At 43.5% G+C, this 22,519-nt stretch overlaps 2 protein-coding genes and 1 long non-coding RNA gene across 8 annotated transcripts; 2 read left to right on the top strand and 1 right to left on the bottom strand.

The window, feature by feature from the left end:
- The first annotated feature begins 2,953 nt into the window (after positions 1-2,953).
- LOC107393562 (potassium voltage-gated channel subfamily V member 2) lies at positions 2,954-9,605 on the top strand. The gene is made up of 2 exons (XM_015972013.3): positions 2,954-4,363; positions 9,159-9,605. The coding sequence occupies exons 1-2, from the start codon at positions 3,029-3,031 to the stop codon at positions 9,408-9,410; spliced, it is 1,587 nt and encodes a 528-aa protein (XP_015827499.1). The 5' UTR covers positions 2,954-3,028; the 3' UTR covers positions 9,411-9,605.
- A 2,098-nt stretch (positions 9,606-11,703) lies between these two features.
- On the top strand, positions 11,704-15,980 carry LOC107393561 (uncharacterized). The gene is made up of 4 exons (XR_001573915.3): positions 11,704-11,843; positions 12,427-12,481; positions 15,393-15,491; positions 15,572-15,980. It is a non-coding gene; the product is annotated as an uncharacterized lncRNA (long non-coding RNA).
- Positions 15,980-21,647, bottom strand: idua (alpha-L-iduronidase). 6 transcript variants are annotated; one of them, XM_070546510.1, is made up of 14 exons: positions 21,330-21,647; positions 20,964-21,104; positions 20,755-20,837; positions 20,522-20,629; positions 20,260-20,355; positions 19,888-20,090; positions 19,578-19,757; positions 19,267-19,483; positions 18,953-19,162; positions 18,730-18,851; positions 17,119-17,244; positions 16,914-16,990; positions 16,705-16,805; positions 15,980-16,628 (listed from the first exon to the last, which is right to left on the bottom strand). In XM_070546510.1, exons 1-14 carry the CDS (start codon positions 21,509-21,511, stop codon positions 16,528-16,530), a joined length of 1,947 nt encoding a protein of 648 aa, XP_070402611.1. In that variant the 5' UTR covers positions 21,512-21,647; the 3' UTR covers positions 15,980-16,527. The 6 variants fall into 6 exon arrangements, with proteins under 6 accessions (XP_070402611.1, XP_070402612.1, XP_070402613.1 ...); XM_070546511.1 differs by having other exon boundaries at positions 21,378-21,647; XM_070546512.1 differs by having other exon boundaries at positions 20,755-20,835; positions 20,952-21,104; positions 21,378-21,522.
- Positions 21,648-22,519: the final 872 nt, after the last annotated feature.

Raw genomic sequence — 22,519 nt, 5'->3', positions numbered from 1 at the left:
AGATTCATATTCTGGACAATGATATTGCAAGCAAATAGCCTAGTGAACTAGACCAAATTCTTGCTTTGCAAAGAATGGTCTAGGCATGCTCCATTGGAACCTCAGCAGCTCCTACCAGGACTCTGGCTAGCCAATCACAGCTCTCTAGAGGGGTTTCAGACACATAAAGAGCTGTGATTGGTCCATAATGGTGGGCCAATCATAGTGCTCTATCTGCTTAGTGAACAAATCACAGAGCTTTATCCGCTTTGTGGGCCAATCAGGGCACTCTATATGCCTGGTGGGTGGGATGATGCAACAGAGTGAAACAAGAGTATGTCACATTCATTGTCCAAGGGAATGTGGAGATCATTTGAAAGACAACGGTAGAACCCGCCCCACAACCGAGAGCCGTCAATGGAGCATGGCCAGACTAAATAATACATTTATTTAGTCTGGCTTGCCAGGCTAGCAAGCAAATGCATTAATAGTAATAATTCTATCACTCATTGAATAAAGAAATCATTGATTCAGAGTTTCTCTGTTGTTGATTGTATTTTGTCCGACTGGTGGAATTAGCTCCAACTACAGAGTGATCACACTTCTCACCCACCCAAAGTTTCCTGGAGATTCCTACTGGCTGTAGAATCCAAACCTGGTCCATCTGACAGTTAGGAAGAACAGTTTAGCGAGTGAAACAGCTGATGGGATCATGGGGCTCTGATCACCAGTTTGCATGTTTCTCCTGAGGTTCCTCGGGGGCCTGGAGTGGAAACTTTGTAAGGGTTATCCAGTCTTTGTACAACCAAATCAAGAGCGGCATCTGCATTCACACTAAGTCAAGTTTCCTCCCAGCTTGGGTTGAACTATTTTTGCCCCATCCTGTTTGCAGTATAAATAGGATTTATATGCATCTGTTTGGGATCCAGAAAGTTCTCTCTGCTGACTGCAGATTATGTGGCTCTGTTGGCGTCTTCAGCCAACAACCATCAGTGTGTTCTGTGTTTACAGCAGAGTATAAAGACGATAACAGCCAGCTCCTCCAAATTCATCGTCATGGTTCTTGACTTCATGAAGGTGTGATGCTGCCTTATCTAGGCCTCTCTGTCTCTGTCTGGAGTTGGTGTCTTGTTTTCAAGTGATGGTAGGATGGAGTAAATGATGGACTAGTCTGATCTTGGTGACGCAGGAACTGAGCTGAAAGGTGAAGTTCTCGATTAACTAGTCCATTTACAATCCAACCCCCATCTATGGTCATGAGCTGTGGATTAAGACTAAAAGACCAGAGGCCTCATTTATAAAGCTTGCTTCCGCATAAAACGGGGTCGGAAAACTGCGTAAGCAAGGTTCCTCGCAAACTTTGGGATTTATAAAAGAAAACTTAGCGGAAAAATGTGCGCAACTTTAAGTTGACTAAAGACCTTGCTTACGCACATTTTGGACATGGAGAGCACCTGCAGTGCTGCTGCTGAGAAGGATGAAATTATGAATTCCAGCAGCATTATCACTTGTACTGGTTTGTGTGCACACAGAGCAATGCAAGTATATGCATGAGATCCACAAGGCCCTTTGCACTGGCCACTTTTGGCAGAAAGTGGGCGTGTTGAGGGTGGGATGTGATCCAGAAACACCTGAGTACATTTCTAGATAGTTTGTGATTTATAAAGCGGAGATTACGTGAAGCTGTGCGTACTCCATCTTTTATAGGTCACAAACTGACTTGGCATAAGTAAAAAATTTTGCTGAGCTCAAGTACGGTTTTAGTAAGGATTCTACGCAATGTTTTATAAATGAGACCCCAAAGTTTAAAGATTTTTATTCACAGTGCTAAGAATTGTATATTAAGGAAGGTATATAGTTAAAATTCCTTTTTAACTATATACCTGACTCTGTCTGAATTAATACGAAGTGTGTTTATGGTCCCTGAACAAGTAAAAGTAATTATAATCTTCTAATTAAACATTCAAAGACCAATCAGATGGATATTTCACATTTATATGGAATCATCATATCTTCCATCCATCCACTTTCTGAACCCACTTGTCCATGTAGGGTGAATCATCACATCTCATCGGTCATAATTAATTTGCAGTCGTCACGCTATAAAGTGTGACTGCTACAATTTTACATTTCTTAATAAAAATCCCTTGTCGTCTTGACCTTTTTCTGCATGAATCTCTCCAGGTGTTGTGACTCTGACAGGGCCATATCAATAATCTAGCCTCCTGCGTGGCTGGGTGATGGTAAATAAAAAGTCTCTTGTTAACAAGCCAGTGGCCTTGCAGAATGCCATCTCTGGTTGGCTTAGTGGTCATAAGAGTGCAGGGTGATAATCTGATGGTCAATAAGAGGATTCAACACACAGCAACATTGTAATAAACACAGAGCTTCTTTTGAATTCCTCATGATTAAATAACTCCTACCATTGAGCTGAAAGTGTCCACGTGGGACAACTTCATAACTGGTTAGTAGTTTTAACTTTTGTTTACTTTTTTTAATTCTTAAGTAATTTGTGCATAAAGAACCCTCCCCCCACTACCAATTAGGGAGTAGGCTAATGCTTAAAGCTGTTATCTTTATGTTTCCACCAGCTCTCCTTTGAAGGAAATGTTTTATCACCTCAGAAAGTAAAACAATCACATTAAAACAAATAATTTTCTCTTAAGAGAATATGAAAGCAGCTAATTGTTTCCCAGGCATAAATGTCCAGTCTGATGGTGTGTGTTTGGGAACTCAAGATTCTTGTCTAACTTCTCTTTAGTTGAGAAATGGAAAAATTTAACGTTAATGTTTTAAAATAATCATTTTTTTAAATATCTGGAACATAAATACCTGAGAATACTTTGAGCCTTCTAGACGGCCATTTATCTAAATATGCTTCACATCCAGCATCATGTCAGCCGGGCAGCTCAGCAGAGGATAATGGTATTTAGATGTAAGCGTGTGGATCCTCACTCAGCAACATTATCGGGGACATGAGGCATCCAGTCTTAGGTAGAGGCTACAGTAATGCTGGTGGGTGACCGCGCTCTGTCTGCCGACAGTCACAATGGGAACAGCCAAGAAGGTGGGGAACGCATGGAGCAGGAGGCAAAGTCTCTTCCCCAACTACAAAGTCACAGACGTGGACACCAATCGAAGACCTTCTGAGCTTGTTTACCCACTTGCCAAAGAAAGCTGTGTGAAGACATGGAACTCCATGCAGGAACTGAGCAGGGACATCTATGATATTTACTCTGAGTACGAAGAAGAAGAAGATGACGGAGGTCCATACAGCTTCATCAGGCAGATATCCCCCTCCAAGAAAAACTATGTGATTAACATCAATGTTGGTGGGAAGCCCTACCAGATAGCTTACAAGATGGCAGCAAAGTACCCCAAGACCAGAATCGGACGACTAGCCACCTACACAGACCACAACATGAAGCTAGACCTGTGTGATGACTACATAGTGACTAACAATGAGTACTTCTTTGACAGGGACCCGGATGTCTTCCACAGCATCTTCAACTTCTACAAGACAGGTGTGTTGTGTATCAAAGATGAGCTTTGTCCACGCAACTTCTTGGAGGAGATCAACTACTGGGGCGTCAGGATCAAGAACACAAACCGCTGTTGCCGCATCTCCTTTGAGGAACGGCAAGATGAGCTGAATGAGCAGCTGAAGATCCAGAGAGAGCTGGAGGCTGAGGTTGAGATCGAGGAAAACGAAGAGCTGTTCCATGACATGTTCATGGGCCAGACGCGTCGAGCTATCTGGAACTTGATGGAGAAACCTTTTTCTTCCGTCAAGGCCAAAGTGATGGCTGTTGCCTCCAGTCTTTTTGTTCTGATCTCCCTGGTGGCTATGACCCTCAACACGGTGAAGGAGATGCAGTACAAAACACACGCAGGTCAGCTGAGCGGCAAGACGTATTGTGAATACGTAGAGTCCATCTGCATCGCCTTCTTCACCATGGAGTACCTGTTGCGTCTGATGTCCACACCTGACCTCAGAGCCTTCAGCAGAAGTGTGCTCAACACCGTGGACCTGATTGCCATCCTGCCCCAGTACCTGCAGGCCATCCTGGAGTTCTTTGACAGTGAGCACAACTACATCAAGCACGAGGCTGACATGCAGGCAGTGGGGCAGGTGGGGAAGCTGGGACAAGTGCTGAGAATAATGAGACTGATGCGAATCTTTCGTATCCTGAAACTGGCGCGTCACTCCACAGGTCTGAGGGCATTTGGCTTCACCTTGCGCCAGTGCTACCAGCAGGTGGGCTGCCTGTTCCTCTTCATTGCTATGGGCATCTTCAGCTTCTCAGCCATGGTCTACACCGTAGAGCACGACATGCCACAGACAAACTTCACCAGCATTCCTCACGCCTGGTGGTGGGCTGCTGTAAGTTCACACTAACGGTGTTAAATCAGTAGGTGTGCTAATATCTGATTACATCACAGCCCAACATGATCCTGTCTGTTTAAGTGTGTAATATAATACAGTATTTGTACTTAGTTACCTAAATTATCTTCATAATAAGCCCCAAAAAGGATGTCTGAGCTCATGGTCATCTAACCATTGAATGACAGAAGCCATCTGTTTACCATAAATAAACCCATTATCAGATCACTGCCCTCGCTCTCAGAGCAGGTGGGAGAATCGTCCTCTAATCCCAGGGAAGGAAATGATAATCCTTCAAATGAAACTAATGGGTGTGCTGAGGGGAAACAGATGGTTTAGCTATGAAACGACAACAACGCGTGTTAGAATGGTGGTCATGTGCTGACTACCAGGGTCTGTTATGGTTTAACTTCATTTTTAGTGAGAAGGCTACACACGACTTTGTAAACAAACCTTTTCATATTCTAAAGATATAAGGTCAAAGGTCAGGATGCCGAGGTAGTGAAACCGACCCATGCATATAATCAATACATTCAATGCTCTGTGTACATGTGTGTGTGTGTGTGTGTGTGTGTGTGTGCGTGCGCTGTATTTTTTCTGCATCTTCGTGAGTTCCATAGTTTTTGATTTTGCAAAAGTATAAAAATCAACTCCTCCTTGAACCGTCACCTTATCGTGGTGGAGGAGTTTGAGTGTCCCTAATGATCCTAGGAGCTATGTTGTCTGGGGCACTTAGTGCCCCTGGTAGGGTCTCCCATGACAAATTGGTCTTAGGTGAAGGGTGAGACAAAGAACGGTTCGAAGGATCTTTCATGGCGGTTAAAACGAAGAGTCGGAGTACCCGGCCCGGAGGGTTACCGGGGTCCCACCCTGGAGCCAGGCCTGGGGTTGGGGCCCGTGAGCGAGCGCCTGGTGGCCGGGCTTTCGCCCATGGGGCCCGGCCGGGCCCAGCCCGAACCGGATACATGGGCTCGTCCAACTGTGGACCCACCACCCGCAGGAGGAACATGAAGGGTCCGGTGCAATGCGAATCGGGTGGCAGACCAAGGCGGGAGCCTTGGCGGTCCAATCCCCGGACAAGAAAACTAGTTTTTGGGACATGGAACGTCACCTCGCTGGCGGGGAAGGAGCCGGAGCTTGTGGCAGAGGTTGAGCGGTACCGGCTAGATATAGTCGGACTCACCTCGACACATTGCATTGGCTCTGGAACCCGAGACCTGGAGAGGGGTTGGACACTCTACTTTGCTGGAGTTGCTCCGGGTGAGAGGCGGAGGGCTGGGGTTGGCTTTTTGTTAGCCCCGAGACTCTCTGCCTGTGTGTTGGGGTTTACCCCGGGGGACAAGAGGGTAGCTTCCTTGCGCCTTCGGGTCGGGGAACGGGTCCTGACTGTTGTTTGTGCTTATGGGCCAAATATCAGTTCAGAGTACCCACCCTTTTTGGAGTCCCTGGGACGAGTGCTAGATAGTGCTCCATCAGGGGACTCCATTGTCCTGCTGGGGGACTTCAATGCTCACGTGGGCAATGACAGCTTGACCTGGAGGGGTGTGATTGGGAGGAACGGCCCACCTAATCTGAACTCGAGCGGTGTTTTGTTATTGGACTTCTGTGCAAGCCGCAGTTTGGCCATAACGAACACCATGTTCGAACATAAGGATGCCCACCTTGGTACCAGGGCAGCCTAGGTCACAGGTCAATGATAGATTTTGTAGTCGTATCATCTGACCTGCGGCCGTATGTTTTGGACACCCGAGTGAAGAGAGGGGCGGAGCTGTCAACTGATCACCACCTGGTGGTGAGTTGGATCAGATGGCAAGGGAACATGCCGCGTAGACCTGGCAGACCCAAACGCATAGTGAGGGTCTGCTGGGAACGCCTGGCAGAAGAACCTGTCAAGACGGTCTTCAACTCCCACCTCCGGCAGAGCTTTGACCACGTCCCGAGAGCAGTGGGGGACATTGAGTCCGAGTGGGCCTTGTTCCACTTTGCGATTGTCGAGGCGGCTGTTGCTAGCTGTGGTCGTAAGGTGGACGGTGCCAGTCGTGGTGGCAACCCCCGTACCCGCTGGTGGACACCAGAGGTTCGGGGAGCCGTCAGGCTGAAGAAGGAGGCCTACAGGGCGTGGCTGGTCTGTGGGTCTCCGGAGGCAGCAGACAGGTACCGGATAGCCAAGCGGGGTGCAGCAGTGGCAGTTGCCGAGGCAAAATCTCGGGCGTGGGAGGAGTTTGGTGAGGCCATGGAGAAAGACTATCGATCGGCTCCAAAGAGGTTCTGGCAAACTGTCCGGCGCCTCAGGAGAGGAAGGCAGCAACTCGCTCACACTGTTTACAGTGGGGATGGGGAGCTGCTGACGTCAACTGAGGCTATAGTCGGACGGTGGAAGGAATACTTTGAGGAGCTCCTCAATCCCACCAATGCGCATTCCGAGGAGGAACCAGAGCTGGGAGGCCTGGGGATGGACTGTCCGATCTCGGGGGCAGAAGTTGCTGAGGTAGTCAAACAACTACACAGCGGCGGAGCCCCGGGGGCGGATGAGGTTCGTCCTGGGTATCTCAAGGCTATGGATGTTGTAGGGTTTTCATGGTTGACACGTCTCTACAACATTGCGTGGTCATCGGGGGCAGTTCCTAGGGAGTGGCAGACCGGGGTGGTGGTCCCCATCTTTAAGAAGGGTGACCTGAGGGTGTGTTCCAACTATAGGGGGATCACACTCCTCAGCCTCCCTGGAAAGGTCTACGCCAAGGTACTGGAGAGGAGGGTCCGATCGATAGTTGAATCTCAGATAGAGGAGGAGCAATGTGGTTTTCGTCCTGGCCGTGGAACTGTGGACCAGCTCTATACCCTTGCAAGGGTGATGGAGGGGGCATGGGAGTTTGCCCAACCAATCCACATGTGCTTTGTGGATTTGGAGAAGGCTTATGACCGTGTCCCCAGGGGCACCCTGTGGGGGACGCTCCAGGAGTATGGGGTGGGTGGCTTTCTGTTAAGGGCCATTCAGTCCCTTTACCAGAGGAGCGTGAGTTTGGTCTGCATAGCCGATAGTAAGTAGGACCTGTTCCCGGTGAGGGTTGGACTCCGCCAGGGCTGCCCTTTGTCACCGGTTCTGTTCATCACTTTTATGGACAGAATTTCTAGACGCAGCCGTGGTGTGGAGTGTGTCGAGTTTGGGGGCAGGAGAATCTCGTCTCTGCTTTTTGCGGATGATGTGGTCCTCCTAGCTTCATCCAGCTCTGACCTTCAGCTCTTGCTGGGTAGGTTCGCGGCCGAATGTGAAGCGGCTGGGATGAGGATCAACACCTCCAAATCTGAGACCATGGTTCTCGACCGCAAAAGGGTGGCTTGCCACCTCCGGGTCGGGGGAGAGGTCCTACCTCAAGTGGAGGAGTTTAAGTATCTCGGGGTCTTGTTCACGAGTGAGGGTAGGAGGGATCGGGAGATCAACAGGCGGATTGGTTCGGCGTCTGCAGTGATGCGGACGCTGAGCCGATCTGTCATGGGGAAGAGGGAGCTGAGCCAGAAAGCCAGGCTCTCGATTTACCGGTCGATCTACGTCCCAATCCTCACCTATGGTCATGAGCTTTGGGTAATGACCGAAAGAACGAGATCGTGGATACAAGCGGCCAAAATGAGTTTCCTCCGTAGGGTGGCCGGGCTCAGCCTTAGAGATAGGGTGAGGAGCTCGGACATTCGGGAGGGACTCGGAGTAGAACCGCTGCTCCTCCGGATCGAAAGGAGCCAGTTGAGGTGGTTTGGGCATCTGGTCAGGATGCCTCCTGGACGCCTCCCCGGGGAGGTGTTTCGGGCATGTCCTGCCCGCAGAAGGCCCCCGGGTCGACCCAGGACACGTTGGAGAGGTTACATCTCCAATCTGGTCCGGGAACGCCTTGGGGTCCTGCCGGAGGAGCTGGTGGACAAGGCCGGGGAGAGGACGGCCTGGAGCTCCCTAATTGGGATGCTGCCCCCGCGACCCGGACCCGGATAAGCGGAGGAAGACGAAGACGAAGACGAAGATAAAAATCAAATGGATAAACACAAATGTAAATGGCCACTAAGATGTAAGGGTAAAAAAAAAACATTTCAAAATAAGAAAGCCTACCTGAAAATTATTTAGCACCTTTTCCTGCTTAACTTAATAAAAAATGCCTTTGTGGTGATGGACACGGTTTTCTCTTGAAATTAAATGTAAGTAAGCTCCAAAAGTGCTAAATGTCCTTTTTGCAGGAGAAAAGGAGACATCTCAACAGCAGGATTTAGGTGATTTTTGGGTTTACATGTCCTATTAAAAAAAAGGTCATGTCTGGTGAGGAGGAGAGTTGAATCCATTCAGGATGAAATGCTTCTTAAACTAATGTTGCAGGATTAGTGCAGGAGGTGACATTTTTATCTAGAAATTAAATAATAGAAAACAAGTCTCATAGTAGAAAAAAGTCTTCGCTTAAACAGTAGCTGGTGTATTTTTGTCATTAAATATTTTCATTAACAGTTTATTCACTTTAGGAAATAAAATGTTGATTTACCAAGTTATGTCAGCTGGTTCCTTTAAATGCAAAGAGAAGTAAACATTTACTTGTATCATGACAACAAACAACAACGTAAATCACTCTTTGCATGTTACCAACTGGGTTTACTGGAACCCGTTGATAAAAGCTGGTAAATTCAACACGTCTTTTCTTATCATGTGCAGCTTTCATCCAGAATGAAGTCCTGGTTTCTGGTAAAGCCAGAGTCTGTCTGCAGTTTCCTGCTCTGACTTGTTTCTCAGATCCACACTAACAGATCTCCTCTCTCCTCCCTGCAGGTGAGCATCTCCACAGTGGGCTACGGGGACGTTTACCCAGAAACTGTTCTGGGTCGTATGTTTGCCTTCGTTTGCATTGCTTTTGGAATAATCCTCAACGGATTGCCCATTTCCATCCTCTTCAACAAGTTCTCAGACTATTACTCTAAACTCAAGTCCAACCAGTACACAGCCTGCTTGAAGAAACGAGGGAAGGTCAGATTTGCAAAGAGGACAGCTAAAAAGCTTGAAGATTTGTTCAGAAACCAGTGATTTTTTTAAAATAAAGGTCTTGTGCAGAAAATAAATGTGACTGGGACAAATGAGCAAAATAATTGGTATAATATATTATTAGTAGGCTGTATCTGTGATTAAAGCACAGGAAAGTGAGTGATCAGGTGGATGAGTAGTTTCTAAACACATTTGTACTTAGTATAATTTATTACTTGTCAAACATTAACAATAAATAAACCTTGTTGATAAATCTGACAGCAATCATATGTGTACATGTACGCGTTTGTATGTGTGTGATGTTATGCATGTATACCATATAGCACTTAGGTTACTATATAGATAAGACCAGTTTAGTGAGTGAAGATTTTAACACAAACAAGCAAACAAAAAATAATGATGAAGTGTTTCTGTTTGCATTTTTATAAATGTAGTTGCCTCTGCTGGGTTCAGCACTCCACACAACCATTGTGTTTAACAGTGTTACATATTTTAGTTGTTTTTAGCTAAAGAATAAAAAGAAAAGACAGTTACAACGGGTTCCGCTGTTGCTAATGCCAAAACATTGCAGTCTTTTATTTAAAAAAAAAAACAATAATAATAATAATTATTATGTATATAAATATATATAAATATATATATATATATATATATATATTTATATATATATATATTTATATATAATGCCCGTGTTTCTTAGTGTATGAAGATCCCTCTCAGTAAAAACACCTCCTGTAATTGTTGTCAGAAATAAAAAGCATGGTGGCATTGGCAGTATGAGACCTCACTCTGACAATTCTTTTCTCTCATTAATTCTCTAACAACATAATAAAAACTACTTACATACCAGTGGTAAACACAATGGTTGTGTGGAGTCAAAGTACTGAGCTCTGCAGCTGCTTTGTTCGGGTTCACCTTCACTTTGTTTATACTCATGATTTTATTTTCTATTTTATCACTGCTATTGTTTTTCTGATGTTTTTATTGGTTAGAGGTATTTGCCCTGATCTTTATCATGTTGTACAGCGCTTTGCGATTTATATCTGTGAAAGGCGCTATATAAATAAACTTTTACTTACTTACTTACTGCTAAAAACTTCTGAATGCAATTGGCTTTATTTGGATCATTAGGAGAGTTGGTGCCCTCCTGTGGCGACAGTAGGAACTGCATGCTGAGTCAGAACATTTTAGCCTCCTTAGCCTCCTTCCTTCAACGAAGCTGGATTAAAAATATCTAATCCTTGTTTTCGTCACCTTTGGAAAATTAAAAAGGAGGAGGAGGAATATGAGGAGAAGAGGGAACCACATTTATAACGTTACAATCGGTACTTTGTAGAAACACTTCTTTTAAATTCTTTCAAATTAAAATCCATTATGACACTGCAATAAGAAATCTCACTCAAAAAAAATATTTTTTTTCTAATTTTTCCTACAACGCAATTGCACTCATATAACAATGTTGAACACAATGATTTTGTGGATTCAAGTGCTAAACCCAGCAAGCTACTGCGCTACAAACTCAGTTTTTATTTACTTAAATGGAAGAAGAACGGGAAAGACGCTTGACTTACATTCAGCTTTTGGTAAACCATTTACTTCAGAACATTGTTGACTCAATATATCAATGAAATTGAAATAAAATCTAATCGTTATCCTTGTCTTCTCTTGTGAATATTTCTATGAAGAAGAAGAAGGAGCTTCATGTAAGGGGATGCCCATCTACTTCTGGACTGTGGGTCCCCTACTGCAAAAAAAAAAAAAAAAAAAAAAAAAAAAAAAAAAAAGAATGAGAGTCTATATTGGACAATAAAAGTTGTTTTCTGATCGTGTTTGATATGTGCCATGGATTTAACATATGATGTCCGTGAAATTTATAGACGCATTTTGATGCCAAAACAGCGCTTATTTTCTACAGGCGGCAAAAGTTAGTTTGATGACATAAACTGTGAGAGATGAGCAGTTGGAGTCCACGAAGTCTTTTCACACAAAACCTAAAATAACTTACTTTAGTCTAACATGGAGAAAAAACAGTGACATTAAGGCAGATGTTATTTAAAACCATATAAATATAATACATTGCATACAATTTTAAATCTTCATTTAACTGATTGTACAAGCTAAGTTAATTAAATCAACTGTTACTCAGTTTTTCAAAAGCCTTTTTACCAATTGTTTTTTAATTTAGTTTAAGTACTTTATAAATTTACTGTAAAGTCCAAATACATTTATGCTTTTCTAGTTCTGGAAAATTTTGTAACTATTTAATATTACCAATTAATAACTAATATACAGTGTAGTTCCATTTGTGTCCAGGTGGTGACAGCAAAGCACCGAGGAGAGTTTGATCGGTGGTTAAAATCTTCCGAGAAGAAGCCAACTGTCTTCTCTCAGCGGTGCTAAAGTGACCTCTGCTGCTAACTACTGGCCTGCTGTAAAATTATGGCTCCCCCTGTTGCTGTATCGCCTTTGATTAAGGTTTGTGCTCATGAATGTAATTTAAAAACTGTTTTCTTTTTGTATTTTATCGCAAAATAACTCAAATCGTGTGTTACCGCAGTTCATTAAAGAGCACACCAACTTGCTAACGATTAGCAAGGCACTCACGGATCCACAGCCGGTTTGAAATTAACAGCGTTCCCTTTTGTTTTTAACTAATCGGACTAAACGATTTCTCATATGTGAAGACAAAATGGTCCAATTCTATAACGTAAGTGTAATGTTCAACGAGTGACCGAGCGCCACCCTTAAAAAAGCCCCAGTCAAATTAAAGCAACCGACTCTCCTCATGTCTTAAATACTGCTGTTATAGTTTTGAATTACGGGACTTTATTATTTGTTTTGTTCGTCTAAATTAATTTGCCTTTTCAAAATGATTTCCTGCTATAATTCAGTTAGTTTAAAAATCCATCTGCGGATGTGCGTTGGCGCCCCCTGCTGTTTATACAGAAGATAGAAAACAACATTTAGTAATTGCATTCAGACATGTATGCTACGTATACGTTTGTTATGTGTATTGTTTCATTACTGTCATTCATTTGTGTCCCTTTTTTTAACACAGACAGCCAGATATTCAGCATTAATTGCTGGGATCATTTACGGTAAAAAGAGATATGGTGAGTTATTTACACATCTGTCAAATCACTTCCTTTCTTGGTGCTCGTTGCTAAAATTAACCCAATGTTATCCATTTAAATATTTTAAAACAACTGTCTTACGTTTGTCACAAACACTGAAGCAAAAAAGCACAACACCTTCTTAGAAAAACATCTCAGATTAAAAACTTTGTTCTAAGTCGCTGGCCAATGGTGTTAGAAAGAGTAAGACATAAGATATATTTTAGTAAGATATCATTATAGATATTAATATTCTTAAAGGACCTGTATCGTGCTGTTTTACACCTTCCAGAGCAAAGATAGGCACAATAATGATAAAATATTACAGCTTGCAGGATTGAGATGTCTAATTTCATTAAATGCAAGTTATCTTCGTGAGCCATTTCTTCAACCTGGAAATAAGACGCTTGGATTGAAGGAAACCCCACCTCCATCCATGTGAATTCCACAATAGTATATAGCTGCAGACCGCAGATTCACGCCACTCAGAAAAAACACAGATGAGATAGTAGCAGATTCTTGGCCTGTATCATTGTTCCAGTCGATCCCTGACGCTCACCGACTAAACATAACTGTTCAGCTAGCATTTTAGTTGTACCTGCCTATCACATAAGTGGTCTTAATGCTGGAATGGCTCCGGTGTAACGAAGTAATCTCTCTGAAAACCCATTCTGATACTGGTGGTGGTTTTACTCATTCATGCTCAGTTTTTGAGAGCTCCTGAAGATCAAATGCAGATTCAATTCTTCAGGGAGACTGGACAGGGATCCTTTAATTTTCAGACAAAAAATCACTTTTGGGGGTTCTAGGCATTATTTAAAGTGAAGTCTAGCTACTACACTAAGAGACGTTGGTGTTTACAGTCCAGAGGATGAGGAGTCTGTATTCAAGACATCCTGGATGAGGAAGAGCAGGACAATGTTCAAGCAAAGGCCGTCCCATCCAGCCGGCAACAAAAGCTTAGCTCAGTTAGGCGCGGGTAAAGAAGCAGCGAGTTTTTCATGTGGAAATAACAATCTAACATTTCACAGAATCAAAATCATAAAAATCCCTCAATAAAATATTAATTTGGATATTCCTGTTAAAGGAATATGGACCCATATCCCTGAAAATATTCTAAACCCTTTACCGTATTTTTAGCTTGTATTTATTAGGGATGGGAGATAAACTCATGATTTAGATGCATCGAGATGCGAACATAAACGATTATCGATTAAAAAAAAAAGGAAAAAATAGTTTTTATTAATGACGAGGCACTAAAAGCGGAACTCAGCTAAAAGGAAGTCTGGTGCTTAGACGGAAAGGTTACAGTATGCACAGGACAACATGGCTGACTGAAGAATACGGCCAGCACTGCCAACATTAAAAGCAAGTGTGTGGAATTACTTTGGTTTTTACAGGGTATCCGCGGGTCCTTAAAAAGTCGTAAAAAGTCTTAAATTTGCTTTTCCAAATTTAAGGCCTTAAAAATCCTTAAAAATGACAAATAATCCTTAAATACAGTTTCCAAAGGTCTTAAATTACCAAATACCCAATAAACAAGATTCTTTTATTTCTAAAAAAAATTCATGAATTTCTAGTTAGTGTTCAGCATTTTTTGTGTTCGATGTTGGCGTAAGCGGAACCGTACACATTCAGTGAAAGGGGACTATTTTTAGAAGAGTACATTAGCTGGTTAAGCTAGTGGGAGCTTGCGCCATGGGAAAGTGCAAGTTTAATGGTAACTGGATGGCCAATCCCACGTTTGCGACGTTCCAGGCAATAGCTGGAAATTATAGCTTAAATTTAATTTAAAAAAAAACTGCTTAAATTTGGTCAAAGTGGCCTTAAAAAGGTCTTAAAAAGTCTTAAATTTGGCTCCCTTAAACCTGCAGATACCCTGTTTTATGAGTGAGGGGAAAAGGGACCTGGACAAAAGCCATACGGTATCCAAGTTGTGTAAAACAAAACTGAAATATTTTGGAAACACACCAAACATGAGAAACCACGTTAATCGTTTTCACCCGGAGGAGAAAGACGCCGGTAGCTGCGGCTGCCACCACCAACCAGAAAACCATTGAGCAGGCGTTGTTAAAATTTCCACTAAACTCGGAAAAGGCGAACAGAATTACAAAGCCCATTGTAAGTTTTATCGCAAAAGATTTGCGTCCGTTCGCAATTTTTTCCCTTTTTATTCATTTATTTATACATTTAATTGAAGTTCTTGTTAAGGGTATTTATACTCAAAATGTTGTGTAATCGTTTTTTTTTTAAACAACAGTTGTTCATGTTAAAATCAATTGGACATTCAGCATTATTTAGTTTGGAAGCTGTTAATGACAGCACTTCTCTTTAAAACATCGCACTGATACTTCTGTAGTATTTATCTGTATCTGGGATGAGGGGAAGCTGTAAGTAATGGTCTGTGGACAGGAAGGTGATTCAGTGGGATGACTCCTGACTTACATCACAGGGAAAGTTGCTCACATGTTATTTTTCTAGTGAAGATGGATGGTTTGTACAGCTTGTTGGGAACGGGGCAGAGTTTCAGAGCCTAAAGCTGCAAGTCACAGTCGCATGTTTGAGTTTGGTCGGCTTTTTCCTTGTTGGCATGAAACTAATTATTGAGGTGAGGCTTAATTCTCAGCGTCGGTGTTGATGAACTGCAGCACAAACTTGTCCAAACTCACCCGTTTCTATGGTAAGCTGCAGCAGCAGGGGGAGGGGCTGCTGGGGTTGTGACATAAGTCCCAGAATGCATTGCATCTGGCAACACTAAGCAATAAAGCATAATAAATAGGATCTCACTCACAGACCAGATGGGGGATGAGGTTGACTCATATTGCAGACACATGCTAATTTAAATTGCCATCTAGAATAAAGATGGTTTTATGCAGGAGTACATTTTAAATAAAACTTTGAATTTTCTCAGAGCACCTGAAGCCCATTGCTGCTGAAGAACGGAGGGTAGAGGAGGAGGAGAAAAAGGTCCGTGAGGAGCAGGAGCGCATTGCTAAGCAGATAGCAGAAGGTGCGTTTTCCCACACCAGACAGTGTTCAAAACTACCGCCCAAAAGCTACTGTGACATCACATTCTTGTCTTATTTGCAGCAAATGAAGACACCATTTTGAAGTAAAGCTCTGGAAAACTGGACGTTTTCATCCATCTGCCTCTTCCTCCTTTTTCTGGTAGTAACAACGATGGAGTCGGTCAGGGACTTCCTGCGCAAACATCCCTCTGGATAGCTACATGATGTCATTTTGTTTGTCTTTTACACATCTCTGTGCGGCTTCCCAATCACAGCTGCACTCTTAATTTGATGTTTGTGATAAATATAAAATATATTGCTCTGGTACCTGTCCCAAGTCAACACATAACATCCACCCACCACGGCATTTAGGCTCATGAAGCTTTTAGATCATTTTGCCCGCACCTCTCAGGATCTGTTTCTGCCTACAAAGGTTTTATGAATGATTTGTTCCTAAATTGTAGAGTTTAAAATAAAAACATGACAATGCTTATTGTGTTAACTTTTTATATTTAAAGGTAAATCATTCAAACTAGAAAGCTGCTAGTTGTGGATTTATGTGGGAGAAACATTTAAAAACTGTTTCCCTGTGTGAACTAAATCACTCAGCATCTGTTCTGCACTGGGTGTGAAACAGGCTTCAGCATCTTCACATTAAGATTTCCTGTTTTTCTTTACATCCTTGAATGAAGGCATGATGTTAGAGAATCATCAAGCCTTCATTTTCTCATTTCTGGCACCAAGCCTGAAGCGCTGACTATCACACCTTTAGACTAAAGAAGTACTTCATCTTTGTTTGAAAAATAAGCAGCTTCCTTAAATCTCTGATCCACACAGAGACTGTAAAATGGATCACATACCCATTATTGTTCCACTGATTTCTGTATCCCGGTCAAATGGCGCTCAGTGTTCACAATGTCTGCATGCGACTGGACAATACCCAACCAGTAACTAGTAGTTCACGATAAGCTGACTGGTGAGTATGAAAGGGGTTGTACCACCTAACTCCCAACACTCTGACAACACTCAGACCGAGCGCTACTCCGTTTTCGTAAACCTCTCAGGTAGTGAGTACGGTCCGGGTCGTCCCCAGTAGTCCACAGCTCGAACTCTGTACAGACCGCCGACCTCCTGATCCACTGCAGGACACAGCACAACCGTATTAGCACTGTGACCGTTTATCAAGACAGATTAAGAAGAGTGATGGACCCTTACCTGGTGAATAAACATACGAGGTAAAAATGGTGTCCTTAACATTAATTCTCCTGAATTTCTGTTTGTCCGTGGAGAACTCGACTTCAAAAGTCTTGATGCATCTGCCAGTAATAATAATAGTATCACTTGACCTTTCAATAGACAACGTGCAGTTAAACTAGAAACGAAATCCAAGTCCTGAAATGGAATCACGATAAATGTGAACTAACTTGGAAGCAACACAGTGATCGGACCAGAGGATGAGCACCTGTCCGTCTGTGATCCCGGTGAAACGAACTCCATTAACCTAGTCAAAGAGAAAATAGCGACACACTATTAGCTCTAACAACAAAAACAGTGATGTGTTTATTCACTGTTACAGAAAGATCTGTGCTGAGTTAAACTAAGAGTGAACGTTTTATAATCATTACTGGCCTGGTCTGGTCCGGCTCTGGGTTGGGCACAGATGTGGACGAGGAGGATGGAAGGAACCGGAAGTTTGGCTTTTAGAGTCAAAGTGTCGCCAGCAGGAACTTTAAAGGGTCCATCAACACGAGGATCCTGGAACAAAAACAAACGAGTGGCTGAACTGATCAACCAAACCAGCTCTGGAGTTTTGTTACAAAACAAAGTTAAAAGGTTTGGTGTGTATGCTTCAGGCTTGAAAAGTCCCTTAAACTATGGATTATTTGCTTCTGTTGGCACATTCCTGCCACCAGCTAATTAATTCATCACACCTATTTAGTGTGAAAACATCATAAACCAAGCAAAGACTCGCTCCTGTTTTCTGAACTTCCACCATCCTCCCATCCACTGCTCATCCTAGCTGAGGTCATGGAGGAAACTGGTCCAGGAGAGACTCGGACATCTCCTTATTCAGTACAACAGATTGGAGCAAAGGCCTCCACTGAAGATAGAAACCAGATCCAGCTGTCGATCTGCTGCTCCCTTCTACCATCACACGAGAACAAGATGCTTTAACTCCACCTCTAGAGACCCGGGACTCACTCCCAATCTACAGGGAGCATTCCAACTTTTTCCCATTGAGAACCTTGGATCTGGAAGAACTGACTCATCCTTGATGTTTCACACTCTGTTGCAATCTGCCCCAGAGCACACTGAATGTCATGGTTTCAAATCACCATCAGAACCACATCTACAAAAAGCAGACATGAGACGATGCAGTTCCCAAACCAGACACCCAATTCCTTTGGGTCTGTTCGGAATCTTCCCCACCTGCTGGTGAGCCCCATGACATCATGACCCACCACCAGTTTACGACAACCTAGCAGCACCACTCCCTACAGATATATATATAATATTACCTCCACAGCTGGGATGAAAATCAGCTCCTCTAAATCCGAGACTATGGTCTTAAGTCAGAAAAGGGTAGAATGCCTTCTCCGGGTCAGGGATGAGGTCCTGCTTCAAGTGGAAGAGTTTAAGTATCTCTGGGTCTTGTTCACGAGTGAGGGAAAACTGGAGCGGGAGATTGATAGGTGGATTGGTGCTGCATCTGCAGTGATGCGGGCGTTGTACTGGTCTGTTGTAGTGATGAGCCGGAAGGCTCAGCTCTCGATTTACCGGTCAATCTACGTTCCACCCTCAACTTTGGTCACAAGCTTTGGGTAGTGATTGAAAGAACGAGATCACGGATACAAGCGGCCGAAATGAGTTATCTCCACAGGGTGTCTGGGCTCTCCCTTATAGGGTGAGAAGCTCAGTCATCTGGGAGGGGCTTAGAGTAGACCCACTGCTCCACTCCACATTGAGGAGCCAGTTGAGGTGGTTCGGGCATCTGGTTAGGATGCCTCCTGGACACCTCCCTGGTGAGGTTTTCCGGGCAAGTCCAACCGGGAGGAGACCTAAAGGATGATCCAGGACACGCTGGAGGGTCTCGGCTGGCCAGAGAACGCCTTGGGGTTCCCCTGGATGAGCTGGCCCAAGTGGCTGGGGGGAGGGATGTTTGTGCCTCTTTGCTTAGGCTGCTGGCTCCGCGACCCGACCGCGGATAAACAGAAGAGAATAGATGGATGGATGGATTACCTCCACATTCCTGATGTTTCTGAACTGCTCTGCTGTGGGATAGTCAGGACCACCCATGTTCTGCCACAGCTGGTACGGGTTGGTTACATTATTGTCCATGTAATATGTCACATACACCAGACCTGGACAGCACACACAAACAAGGCTTTCATTTGATGATCAGAAGGAAGCTTGTTAAATTTGTTATTGTTTGAATCTGAAATCACATAAAACCACATAAAACCTTTCTGCTCAGCGAGGCCCTTCAGTGAAACTGTAACCTCATCAGTGTGGTTAGAGGTGCTGTTGTCGTCACTGTTGTAGACCAGCACAGCTGTCTGCCAGCTGTCTGAGCCGCCCAGAACCGCAGGCCTGTGGCTGCTGGCAAGAACTCCCAGTGTGTCACTGTGTTCACCTCCTGAGGTCAGAACTTGAGCCAGAACCTGGGTATCACCTCAGATTGGGGTGGCACAGAAGAGCTATTTCAGTATTCACCCACACATGAAGTAAAACGATCTACCCTGAGGCTTAAGCATACACCTCAGGAGATTATATCACCTAGCAGAGCCAGCAGGCCCATGACGGTGAGGACTGGCTTCCTGATGAGCTGGACGTGGGGTGGATGAGTATTGTTGACCTGGAAGCGGGCTGTAAGTGTCCTCTGGGTGAAAGGATGAGGGTGGTAACTCAGGAAGGCGTTGTCGTTGCTTAGTAGGGTGTAGTTGATGGTGCTGTTTGGGTTACCCAGCAGCAGATCCTGGTGCTGCTTTATCACCTGATTGGATGGAGCAGGAGATGACTGGTAATGAGAAATCTGTCCCTCATCCACATAGAGAGGAAAATGATGAGATGAATTTTCTTCACTTAACCTTCACCACCATTGCAGCATAGGTGACATCAGCCCTCCAGACCTGAGGCTTGGACCACCCCACCAGAGGATCCGCCTCATCGTTGTAAACGGGGAGGCTGCGAAACCTGGGGAAACGCTCCTGGATCTCCCCTACTGTCTGGATCTCCTGCTGGAGAATGGGCAAGGAGTAGCCTCCTCCCTGAGGGTTCCAAAGAGAGGCCGTTCAGTTTTATGAGATTAAAGTTCATTTGCATATTCATTAAAACAGGTTTACAGAATTAGAGCTAATAATGAGCATCTCAGTCAAACGTGATCCCCCGAAAGGGCACCTTCTTGTGCAGGGCGATGTAGTCAATCCTGACCGTCGTCTCTCCAGTGAAGAAGTTGGTGCCGTTGTAGCAGTGCTGCAGCATTGCCCAACAGTACAGGGAGTGGGGAGGTGCATGACAAGAGTCCCCTGGACCTCCAAACCTCAGGAGTTCGCTGGCAGCCCGTAGACCCTCCGAACAGGCATCATAGTAGTTTAAAAACCCTAGGACAACAAAATGTGTCAAATTTACAACCTCATGGGATGAACAGTTCTGTTTGGGAGTTTAGTAAATTCACACAGTAACATATCAGAAAGGAAATAAAATCCCACTGAAAAGCACAACTTCCACCAACGATTAAGCAACAAGGTCTTTGGTATAAATGCTGTTTACCTTGAACTGACATGGTAACATTATCAAAGTTGTGGTTGTTTGGTTCGTTCCAAGTTTCAAAGTTCCAACGAGAAACGCTTCCCAGCCCGTATAAATCTGAAACAAAACATGCAACGTCTCTCTGATAACTAACTGGTGTCACACCAGCACGTCTTTAACAAACATCTTTTGGTTTTTCTAATCATTTTCAGATCAACAGCTCGTCCTGAGCTTTTAACACAATATGCAGAAAGACAGCACGACTTTACAGCTCTTTACTCACCGATGTATCTCTTTGCTATGAGATAAACCAGATTCCTCCATTCAACCACTTGTGACTTATTTTCAAAGTCAGTGAAGTAATTTGATACGCTGCCCATCAACTCAAAACCTGCAAAGACAAACAGAACACAGAATCAAACCTGCTGCCCTTCATGCATATTTGCACACTCCTGGGTCAGCTCTTCAACAGCAATCCTACATACAGTCTAATAATCAACAGCAATGATGTAGCACCTGGTTGAAGTCCATTAACCCACAGGAGGTCCATCAGCTGATCCAGTTTAGTGAAGTTATACTGAGGTCTTCCTCCAATGTCTCTACAACAAAAGTCCCACTGCTGTGATTCAGTATTAATGGGATTATTTACTCTGAAAACCTTCTCGCGCGCGAATCCATGAGTATTGTGATTTTCTGTAGAGCTTTTCATTTACCACGTGACTTACTGTGCGGTGACCAGCTCCAACATCCAGTGTATCCTGACCTGCTGGATGCCTCCATGTGGGACCGAGCCCAAATAGGCCAGATTCAGCTGCTGGTCGATGCTCAAGTCAAACTGGTCAGACTGAGTGTGTGGGAGTGGGGGGCTTCACACAAAACAAAAAATATTTACATTTTTGATGTGATTTTACATTCAAGGTGGTCTATAAATTGCTGCAAATGTAAATAAACACTACTTCCGGTTATTCTAACTGTTTTATTCAATTATCTCAGTTATCAACAATTTTAGCTAGGTCCAGGCACAACGGGCTAATCTGTGAATATTTTACTAACACTACTGAAGTTAATTTGGTAAAAATTTGAATTAAAACCTTATATTTTTGACAGTAAACAGCCGGGCTTGTTTCAATTGGACCCACCAGAACCCAGTGCTTCTCCAGAAGTGAATGAGATCCCTTTCTGGCCTTCCCACGTCCACTAGGATATCAAAAGATGATCCAGACGCTGCGGAGAAGCGCAGGAAAAACACAAGATAAAAACTTTTCTGCGCCATTGTGTTTGACCTGAACGCAATCCCTGTTTATCGCGAGAAATGACGGATTTATGAAAATTTGTTAGAAAACCACGCGTCATATTTAACGCTGGCATTTGTTTGACATCATACGTGAAGTAGTTGTCAACAATGTAAAGATAAATGGCAAAAAAATATACCGTATACCAGAAAGTCAAGCTAACGGTCACCTGACCAATGTTGATGACGTATAATAAGTGGGACATGGTTGTAGTTCTTATCAGTTTTTTTTTACGAAATGTTCTAAAATAAGAAAAAACATTGTTGCTTCTGTCGGTTTTCCAGTGGTTTTATTTTAGAATATTGGCAATACCATGTCAGTCTATTTAAATTTAAAATACCATCTACTCATAAAAAATGGCCTTATTGCAAATGAAATGGGCTGAGACCACCACCATTTTGGTGTGACTTGTTTAATACGGAAACAAACAATAATCCTGGATGCAAAACAACACATTTAAATGCTTTGATAAAAATAAAACACATTAAGAGCCATTATTGGGACATTTATTTAAAAAAAAATGGGATAAACAAAGAGGCATGAAAGGCAAATTCATATGTCTTTACATTTTAACTCAGATACTGTCAAACAGCAACAGTTATACACAACCATTTACACAACCTGTACAAATAAGTTTTCCCCACAAAATTTCTCAATTTAATTCAAAATAACTTAAATAGGTTTTTAGGTAAAAGTGCAAATCCTTATGCATGAATGTCTGAGTAGGACCATGGTGACAGAAGAGGTGTCTTGATGAGCTCAATGGCTGTTAAGGTGTTATTCACCTGTAAGGCATCAAAAGCACATTTCAACATCTATCAACTCGGTTTAAAGCATAATGAAATGCTGTCATAATATAGAAAGGTCTAACCATGCTTAATTAGGATGCTTCTCTTAGCCTTGCAAAGCACACATTCGCCCTCATGCAAATCCTTATTGTACAACTGAGAAACCTCTGAAGTTTGTTATGTGAGCGCTCTTCCTCAAGA

This window comes from Nothobranchius furzeri, chromosome 17 (assembly GCF_043380555.1).
Source record: "Nothobranchius furzeri strain GRZ-AD chromosome 17, NfurGRZ-RIMD1, whole genome shotgun sequence".
NCBI lineage: Eukaryota > Metazoa > Chordata > Actinopteri > Cyprinodontiformes > Nothobranchiidae > Nothobranchius > Nothobranchius furzeri.
This window is presented reverse-complemented; position numbering and strand designations above follow the sequence as displayed.

What these genes read in the sequence shown, in the direction of transcription:
- LOC107393562 (XM_015972013.3), top strand. Translation starts at nt 3,029, where the DNA reads ATGGGAACAGCCAAGAAGGTGGGGAACGCATGGAGCAGGAGGCAAAGT. An exon ending in ACGCCTGGTGGTGGGCTGCT is followed by an intron (nt 4,364 to 9,158) that starts GTAAGTTCACAC and finishes TCCTCCCTGCAG; the next exon opens with GTGAGCATCTCCACAGTGGG.
- idua (XM_070546510.1), bottom strand. Translation starts at nt 21,511, where the DNA reads ATGGCGCAGAAAAGTTTTTATCTTGTGTTTTTCCTGCGCTTCTCCGCA. An exon ending in ATGCTGCAATGGTGGTGAAG is followed by an intron (nt 19,484 to 19,577) that starts GTTAAGTGAAGA and finishes CCATCCAATCAG; the next exon opens with GTGATAAAGCAGCACCAGGA. An exon ending in GGGCCTCGCTGAGCAGAAAG is followed by an intron (nt 18,852 to 18,952) that starts GTTTTATGTGGT and finishes TGTGCTGTCCAG; the next exon opens with GTCTGGTGTATGTGACATAT.